Here is a 10440-nt window from a genome sequence, read left to right on the forward strand (position 1 = left end):
TCGGCGGTCGGCGACAAGCCCGATGATTTATCTGTCGTTCAAAATCCGCCGTGACAAACACGACACACGGTTGTCACGTGGACGAAGCGATCCCTCGAGGGGACCTCAATTAGGATTGGGAATATATCCACGCGATTATATGATGTTTCTACATTTTAAAATATTTTATTCTTGTCACTAGAAAATGGTCAGTATAAATATACGTTCGACAATCTTATTGGCTGTTTTATCATCGAGCTACTTTTCGCTAACCTCGACCCCCGAGATCGTCGATCGTGTCCACGCGCTTTTCCTCTCAGCCAAGTTGGTTACATATTCATCAGCATCTCGATAGCAAGGTCATCGGGAATGAATCGTAATAAATGATAGAGATATATAGACAATTTTTGTATGAGAGAATAAAACAACGTTGAATTTTCGGAATTTTACATATATGTTCGCTGACAGATTTTCATCTTCAAGCTCATCGGGAATAGTATCTGTATACAATAGTTGTCGTCGCAAATCATCGACAACCGTGGAAGAAAAGAATCTGGCGGATGTTCTCGAGGACCGTGGAGAATTTTAAATATCTATCCTGGCGACTGTCCAAAAAAGCTTCTGGACGAATTTACACACGCGTACATACGCTTGTCACGCGACGGAAATCGTGAGCGAGATGACGCGAATTCGCCGGCAATTCATTGTAATTTCCGTCAACTCACCGGAGTCATTGTCATCGGCAGAAACTTTCCCTTCGTTCTCTGTGGCAGGGGAAAACGGTCAAAGCCGCGCGTAGCAGTGACGTAGCAGTCGCCTCTTTGTACGTCGCGATTTTCGAGAGATATAATACAAAAGTAGGTCACCCCCCGCGAGACCCGAGGTCTCGCGCGATCTTTAATCGACCCTGGATCCGCTCGATTTGATAAATCAGTCCGCTACCTTGTCCGCTATGTAAATCTTTCCGAGATGTCCGGAGATGAAAAATCACGCTCACGCGCGCGCGCGCGCGCGCACACACATATTGGCCGTTAGTCGCGACGACAAGTAGTAAAAACAGAAAAATGAGCGATTACGTGAGTTATATAAGAAGTAGCCTAAATATAAATCACCGATCGCAAGCTACATTAATGTTATATTACATAATTGCGCGTAATTTCGTGAAATTTTTTCTGTTACGTTCCTCGATGACTACGTAAGTAACGAAACGTTTTCCACTTTAGGCGAGGCGGAAAAAGTGAATCGAACGAATATCCTCAAAGTCGCTGAGCGACGTATCGAATCAACGTCTCTAATGGAGATTTCCGAGTCTCGCGCGTTGTGCAGCTTGAACATTGAATGTGCAAAAGCTGCTGATGGAAAGTGAAAAGTTCAAAGGGCTTGATAACGCGGCGAAACTTATATATAAGTGGCTGATTAATCTGCCGTAACAGTGACTTTTAACGTTATTCACAGTCGCGCGAGTGTCAGAAAGGACTTTCGGATGGCTAAATAAAGGATCGCCCGTTCTCTTCGCTTAAAGCCGATTATACCAGCCTTGAACAACCAGCTGCGTTGAATCTTATTCTCGTTCTGTATTTATATTGAAACTGACTTTTTTTCTTTTTTTGAAGGATTTATAATTTCATTAGTATATAAATGATATAATAGAGGACGGTATCTCTCAGCATTGTTCGTGCAACGCATAATTACCGAAATAAATCATATGTCGGTTTGAATCGACCATAAACACGCGAGCGCGATTCCCGTGAGTGACAGCGCGTCTATTGCCTCTGTCGACAAATAGGAATGACAGATCACCGTCTATTGTCCCGTAAGATTAACTAACTTCGAGATAAGAGACGATGGTAAAGCTCATCGATGAAATAAAAAAAGAATTCTAAGCGCCGCAATTGTCGACTTTTAATAGCCTCGTACACGAATAGGGAAGCTCCTGATGCCAGGTTCTCGGTGTCACATATTGTCGACGGTTGCGATTCCTATCCTTCGCTCTCTGTCCTGTGTGCGTGCGCACATTTTGAACTATTTGCCAAACGAACGTAGTCTGTCCTTGACACATATGGCGCATTCGAACGCGACCGATAGAGAAATAAAAATTAACAATTTATTGGCAAATAAAAGATATTGTTTAAGAAAACTGTAATTTAATATTATTATTGATAACAAGAAATGTGACAAATATTATTATTCGATAATAACAGTAATAGGTTCGGAATACTTTTTATCGTTAAATTTTCATAATAAACATGTATTGAAATTTAACAATAAAAAGCTTGCACCAATAACCGCGTCGTCGCTCTTATTTGCCACTTTGTATTATTATTCGAATGAAAAATTTTTAACGATGAACTTTAATGTATTGTATTTTAGGATGCTTGTCGATCGGTTGTTTGCGCATACAAAAGGCAGGGTATATATGTAATAAAACACGGTAGACTTTTATAGAAGAAGAAAAACGCTCTTTTCTGCATCTAAAGGTCAAAGAGGTACAACTTTGCTTTAAACTTTTACAAATTCCATCAAGTCTGGGGACCCTATTATAGCGGGGGAAAAAAGTTAAATGTATCGTTGGGGATCTTAGGTAGAGAATGCGCGGATCTAAGTTGGATCGAGCTTGGAAAATCGGCTGATTACGCGGTTGCGGGGGAGTAAAGTCGAACGGAATTTGACATTGATTCGATAAAAAAGATTCAATTTCTTAAAAGTTCGGCGTCGATTTATCCTACAGAATTGTTTAATCTTTTACGACGCTGCAATTTACGGCGAGAAACGGATCGACCCTGCGACGTCGTATTCGATTATCGTTCAAGAGGACAGGTGAAGAGTATCGAGCACATGTGAAATGCGATCAGTCGTAAGGGTTGTTAGGTCGTGACCTAAGAATGGTATGAGGAAAGAAAAAAAAGGGTGGAGGGGGTAAACGCGCCGACCGGGTGCTGTAGACGAGATGTCAGATTAGAAGCCACGACACACTTGACTGGCTCACATACATATTTTTTTATTACATAAATTAGCGCACGAAGGTCTTCTCTGTGAAGGAAAGTTATCGCATTAATGCCTATTACCACATATCCTAACGCATGACCGAGTCTGTCAAGCGTGATTTCGTCGCATGAACATTCCCCGTGAATGTCGACGAATCGCATGGAAAGGAGGAAAAATTTAACGACGTTTAATATTCGCGATAAAATAAAAAATGATATAGCGATAGCAAAAAGCTTACCGCGTCAAGAAAAAATTGCAAAAACAAATTTCATCTTGTTGGAGAGAAAATTGCCTGTTGCCAATATTGTAAAAGTTGTTGAATCAATATTGATATTGGAGAAATTTAATACATAAAATCGTTGTTCAATCATATTACGAGCTTCACTTCTCTACTGTGTGCCAATAAAACTTGACACCTTCGCGCTTGGTATAGTCTCATCGTTCAAGAGAATTCCAGCCATTTATTTAACGATTAAAGAAGAGTAATGTCACATTCGCCATTCTTGTCGTGTGGTATTACTTATTGTGTAGCGTTGTTTATTAAATTAAACGAGAACCGAGGATTCTTTTGCAATTTGTGCAAAGCGATATTGTTCATTGCCAACGTGTACTAGCAATTTATGAACGCGACGAAAAGAAAACGTGTCGCTGAAATGGAGCAACGTCGGTGTTTCGAAATTATCCAATTACATTACGAGTCTCGACTTTGCTTTTGCTCCGACGTGATCAGTATTTACAATGACTTGGGACAAAAAAATAAATTGTCGAAACATTTAAAATAATAAAAAAATCTGGATACAAATTAATAATATACATATTAAAACAAACTTGCATATTTTTTTCTCCATGAAATGGGTTATCTGCGCGAAGGTAAAAAATGCGGAAATAAAAGCGAAGACGACAAGCCTTACTCGGCATAAATTTTAATCCTTCATTCAAAGAATTCCCCGATCTTCCTCAACGATTTAATTCCAACTAAGCATTGAGAAAATGCAAGCTGCAAAATCGCATTTACGGCTTATACATCTCGTAGCAATGTTTGAAATATGTTAATTTAGAAAATCATAGGAAAACAATATACATATATTTATATGTACAAATAATATGTAAGAAAATAAAAAATAATTTCTGTCTCAACAAGTTCACTGAATATATATTTGCAACGTTTCATATTTAAGCGCAAACGCGTATAATTAGCATTTAGTTATGGCAATGAGTTTGTGCGGTATATCGCATTTCTGTCAGCTGTACGATAATATCGCATCATAAATATGAAATAATTTTAAATATGACAATATTTAATCAGTGTTAACCTTGAGTTATAATATCGAAAAAATATATATTATATATATATATATATATATATATATATATATATATATGCCATAAAATATTGCAAGCCATAGATATCGTACTAACCCCATGAACTCTGAATCCGCCTGTCTACAGTTGTAATCTAAGCACATTCGTTTCATTAAAATTTTATGTATGCGTAAAAAAAAAAATGGCCATCCGCGATTTTATTAGCGATAAAAAATTATAAGGTACATGACATTTCTTATTCTATGATATAATACGTGTATGCGCATCTTTATATTACATTGTCATTTATGGTATATTAAGGTGTACACAAATAGAATATTCTTGTCTAAAGGAGCGATCCTTTCAAGGACTATTCCTGTCAGTAAATCGCGACTATGCAAAAGAAATCGTTGCTTGTCTCTATCGTTCCTATATCTCTCTTCCCTTCTCCCAATCAATTCGATCCCCCTCTTCTCGCGCCCGTTCCCCCCGTCTCGCAAGAACTCGAAGCATTTCTCGAGTGATATTGCCAGTGACATGCATTGTCCCATTGTGACACAGAGCTACCCCTTCTCTCCATTTAATCGAGCCCTTCCACACTCATTTCGTATCGTAGTCGGGATGTTTTACATAATATTGAAAATGAATCTCCAACTAGATGCCTGCACATTCCGCATATTTCAACCGAGATATTCCTTAGTACTTCGATTACATTTTCGCGTCTGTCAGAAGAGACGTGAGAGAGAGAGAGAGAGAGAGAGAGAGAGAGAGAGAGAGAGAGAGAGAGAGAGAGAGCAGACATACATTTTTAGTTTTGACCTTTGAAGCGAAAATCGGAAAACGAAAAAAGCAAAACGCAAGCGACATTTCTATGTAAACGATTGCGTTAAAATTACGAACGTACAAAAATACTTTGGCTTTTTCAAATTAATGTAAAATATGTTCATATTTAATTTCTACTTCTTGTATAATATTATCGTACAAGCGATCTTGAATACTAATCGTCACGATAATAAAATACCGAGAATATTATGAAAATTTATGATAATCTAGTGAGAAATAATATTTCGCACTCGCACCGATACGTTCATTAAAGATTTAACCCCTCCTTGTCAGATGTAAGTTTACCACGTTGCACCACTAAATGATAAAATTGCTCGATTAATCGGCGCAAATAAAAATGTCATTATCATAATTTGTATAATAAATGACATGGATATCGCCGAGTGAAATGCGACTCGCGTCGCACTGGAATTACAATTTTTTTTTTTTTTTTATATATATAAACGAACTGTCCGCGTTAAATGATCGTCGCGGGTACGATTATTTTTATCCGTCAAAGATATCGCGGTTATGTAAATTTATGGAGCGCGCGATTTATCTCAGCTTACCGTGCGTATCGAACTTTCGGATGATGGTCTCGATGATCGTAGTTCTGGGCGCCACGTGACCTCGTCTAACAGGCATCTCAGGAAGAGGATTTTCAGGTATCTGGACAGCCGAGACTTCCGCGATTTTCGACCGTGTGACGTTAGGGCGCAATCTCGGGCCCTATCCCTAATGTATCGCGCGATAATTATTAAAGCACTAGGAAAAAACACTCGCGGCAAACAATGCACGAGCACGGTAGAAAAAAGCACAGCACGAGTTGAGCATAGTGATGAGCCGTAAGATAGTGTAACGTAACGCGACTTGACTTAACGTGGATAAGGAAAAGAAAGAGATTTTCGTTGCTATAATCAGACGAGATGATCGCGGGCATAAATCAGCAGCGATGCATCTCATCTGTTTTTCTCAGGCTTCTTAACGGATACGAAAAGACAGCGCGAGAAAGAGATCTGTCGTCTCCCGTCTATTCGTCCGTCAGGAGGACCGAGATAGGTGGTCGTTGTTCTTGGTCTTGTTCGTCTTCGCGAATATCGATACGTCACGATTAAAGACTCTATCGGAGAGCAGCGCGACTAGGCTCGCGAAAGGCTCGACGTCGCGTTCGTTTGGACCCAAAGTTCTCGTCTTTATCTAGATATCCGTCCAAGATCTCGAGCGCGGGACGGCGTGACGACGATACGGCATACGAGGCGACATACGAGGCGACGCACGTGCACGCTTTGTCACTGCCGGGATTGGGTGCCGTGGCGCGTGTGTGCTCTTCGAAAGACGGGATCCACGCGAGAAGATATCTATTTATAGCGGGGATTATACGGATCTCTCTCGCGTGCCGGCGTTTTCGCAATTTCCGCTGGACTGACGGTCGGCCTCGACGGATGGTCGCGTAACGATGGTCGTCGACGATTTAGGGAGAGCTACGACGATACGACTCCAACGTCGCTCGCCAACGATAACGTCCGTCCTCGACGCGATTCCTCCTCTCTCGTCGACAAAGTCTCATATCGCGTCCGATTACCGTTCGCAGTTGACACGCGCATCGAATCCTCGTGACTCTCAATTGGCGATCGAGCGAGCCGATATAGCCGAAAAATATCGACGCGACGGCGTCGCGATGCGGCGGGTCGACAACCTCGTGGCTTCGATCCCCCTCGGCAGATTCGCGTTCTTCCTGATGGCAGGCACTCCTCGGCGATGCTCGCGGATCTCGCTGGACCTGACGGGATCGAGGTCAGACTTCACAATAGTCGAAATCGCGGAGCGTGGACGTCTCGGTGAGGCGCATGACTCGGACATCTCCGCGACGTCGTTGTTGAATCGCTCGTGCACGAACGAAGGAAAGAGACAAATCCGTCGGAAACGGCTCGATTTCGCGCGATGAGTCGAGACGGCCGTGCGAGTGGGGGTGGGCGTCGCGACGCCCAGGATAGAGTAGAGCCGTTCACGACGACGACGACGGTGAAGGCACGTGGTGTGTTTGCAGTCGAAGCGTTTACGCGAAAACACCGCGATCGAATCGATTTTTGCCGGTCTGGTCGTCCCGACGCGAAGTCGTGACATTCGCCGATGCTAATCGAACGTCGAGGCTCTCGCTCTTTTTCTCTCCCCCCCTCCCTCTCTCTCTCTCTCTCTCTCTCTCACGTTCTCTCGCTCTCCGACGCGGCTGGTCAGCTGTGCATCTCCGGTCAACCACGGGGACAGCTATTTTTGTATTTCTTCCTCATCCTCCGCGACCATGCCCGCCTTTGTCGCGGTCTAATCTCTCGGGGTATTCCTCGGCTCGCGTAGCCACGTCGACGCTTCTCGCGAGCAATCGACGTATATATGCACGCGTCGAGATCAGATCGTTACGGAGGATGGCGTTGGGAAATTGACGGAAATTTTCCGATAACACATAATAATTCGCGAAAATATCGTCCTCTTCTTCTCCGTATTCGATTTTATCATTAATCTATCTTACTCGATTAGATATCTACTTCTCGACTCAACGGCACATCTCGCGATTGCTTTCACTATCAATCCCGTGGCTCCTTCCCGTGTTTACGGAAGCGCGTTATCTCCGTGCGCCGTGACACGCGAGCGTGACCCACCACCACGCCTTCACCGCGCAGACCGAATCGCAGAGATCCGATGCCCTCTCGCTGACCTCCGCGACCCTCTCACGGAATCCTCTGGACCGTGGAGACACCTGACTTTGCCCCCTATCACCGTCTCTCCGGCCGACGCACTCCAGAGGTAGGTCGCCGAACACTGTTGCTCCGCCGCGTGCTCGTTATCTCCCTCTATCCCGTGCACACGCGACGCATCTCTCGAGAGTCGCGGCGCGTCTCTATACGAGAACCCGAAAATTTCCAGTCGCCGATGACGACGTCGCGACGACGCGATACCCTCGTGTATCGCTTTTAGGAGACCCGGAGTTCCGCGGTTTGGCAAGTCGCCGTCGTGTGTTCGGCCGGAGAACTGATTCGCGCGAGAGGAGGCGCGAGACGGGTCGACGTCTCTTTCTCTCTCTGTTTCACTCCCGACGATGACGACGGCGGCAACGACGGCAACGACGGCAACGACGGCAACGACGGCAACAACGACGACAACGACGACGACGACGACGACGACGCCGTCGACGTCGGTACGTAACAAAGGAGGAAAGAGGGGCGGAGGGAGGGGAGGGACGGTCACGCACGGCGCCTGCGTCGCGGAATACATCCCCACCCAGGTTCACCCATCCGCGATCGCGTACGTATACCACCACTTTCCCATCCTTCCCCGCCGCACCGGCCCCGCCATCCGACGACAATATCGATAAGGTTCCGCCGTACGCACACGGGGCCCCGCCGACCGCTCTCTTCGTTCGGCGCCCCTCTGTCTTCCGTCAACGGGGGTGACGAGAACACGATGACATAACGCGTCTTGTATTCTTGGCTTTTATTTCACGATTTATTCTCGCGCCGCAACGCGACAACCCGCCTCCATTCGTTTCCATATGCTTAGAGTGGCGCTCTACGTTTTAAATTTAAACAAAATTCGAGCGCAGATATTAATTAAACATTATCTTTGTCACACGCGATTTTGGAATCGTCGAGGAGAAATATTTCGATGGGCGAGTAAAAATTTGATAATAAAATATAGAGATGATATTTGTTTTTGTTATATAAAAGATGCAATCTTTGCGAAATTTAATTCAAGCTTAAAACAAGCTTTTTATTATAACATACAAAGTATAAATTTCCATTTCATCTTCGTTAATAGAAAATTGACTTTCGCGATCGTCGAGATATTTTATATATATATAGCAAAAAGAGATATATTATTCCGAGCGTGACATTATATAACAATCGCTTTCTTTATTCCATGTGAGTATTACTATATACTTTATCTGATCGTATTCAACATAATATAAAATAGATATTTCAGTCGCGACATATAATATAAGTATATATACAGTATTATATAAATATAAATCACACATTAAAGAAAGAGAAATTTTGCTTATGCAAAAAAAAAATATATATATATATATATAGTAGTGCTGTTATAAAATAATTATAACGCTAATAAAAATACAGTGCAGCGCGCATATTTATATATATAATAAAAAATATCTATTATTTTTTTAGTATCAATTTATTGCACGATACGCAAAAATGCGTGTTCGCCAGCGTGAGAAAATAGGATGGATTTGCAAATCGATACGAATGTCGTCACTTTGCGCGGATATCTCTGTCGATAAACTTGCAGTTATCGTGGAATAGTCAGTAAGAGAATTGTAGGTAAGACAGAGACAGAGCTATTATATACCGAAAACGGATAAAGAGAGCGTGACTTTACTAACGGGATGAAAGACGAGAGAAATATTTTTTTATCATCCGCCGCGATAATTTTTCTCTCCTTTAACGATACCGGGGCGTTTCATTTTTGGCACGCGTACCTCACGAGAAAGAAATTCAAACAATCTCGGCTTGTATTTACGTTGTAGAAAAACATGTTTACATTCGCGCGACACATCTATTTTGTATATTAGCTTCGAGACTGATAAAAAAGCACGCGAAATATTTTCTTTTCCGATACGACGGATTATTCGCCGGGTAATATTATTGTATAGCGTGGCCAAGAATATTATTTATTTTGAATAAATATTCGATTACGATCAACGCGTCGTACATGAGGACTTGGCGGCTGTCGATGATTTTTGTCGACGAGAAGTATATATTTAAACTTAATCGACTCTGTGTAATTACGGGAATAGTCAAGAATAGTGACGATCATTCGCGCAGCTAAATCCATCCCGAGTAATCGATAGAGCGTGAAAGATTGTAAGAAAGCGAATGCGGGTAAACGCGCGTAAAAGTTTAAACTCGATCCGCCATTACGCGAACCGCCAAGCGCTACACGCGCGATCGCCTTATATCGCTCTGCACTTACTTTAAAATCCGCCCATGTCTTGGAAATATTCGCCGTTCTCTCGCTTGTCGTATCGTCCAGCTCACGTGGGACACCATATCGTCGAATTTTCTGTCACAGCGCTCGCGCGATTCACGGAAAATCGGAGAGAAACGCGCGACATCACCACTCGTCGCCGGATCTTTGAAAAATGACATGGCCGTCACGCCGAGCGACGCTCGGTGGCGCTCGGTGGCGCTCGGTGGCGCTCGGTGGCGCTCGGTGGCGCTCGGCGGCGCTCGGCGGCGCACGTCGGCGCACGTCGGCGCTCGTCAGCGCTCGGAACCGATCGGCAAACTTCGGCAACGTTCGCGAGCCGGCGCTGCGGCTCGCGGCTCGCGGCTACACGGG

The 10440-nt window shown here is 43.6% G+C and overlaps 1 protein-coding gene across 12 annotated transcripts in view; it reads right to left on the reverse strand.

Moving 5' to 3' along the window:
- Sei (seizure) overlaps positions 1–10232 on the reverse strand; it is a 97371-nt gene extending 87139 nt beyond the window's left edge. For 10 of the 12 annotated variants that reach the window (XM_070312274.1, XM_070312273.1, XM_070312279.1 and 7 more), the window contains exon 1: positions 5658–8212. In XM_070312274.1, coding sequence (XP_070168375.1) covers positions 5658–5733 — 76 coding nt within the window. In that variant the 5' untranslated portion in view covers positions 5734–8212. Of the gene's footprint in view, positions 1–5657; positions 8213–10071 lie in introns of those variants that run through there. The other 2 variants (XM_070312277.1, XM_070312282.1) reach the window with 2 other exon arrangements.
- Positions 10233–10440: the final 208 nt, after the last annotated feature.

The sequence above is a fragment of the Polyergus mexicanus genome, unplaced genomic scaffold, assembly GCF_030449975.1.
Source record: "Polyergus mexicanus isolate NDT 795.1 unplaced genomic scaffold, iyPolMexi1.0 SCAF_22, whole genome shotgun sequence".
NCBI classification, from domain to species: domain Eukaryota; kingdom Metazoa; phylum Arthropoda; class Insecta; order Hymenoptera; family Formicidae; genus Polyergus; species Polyergus mexicanus.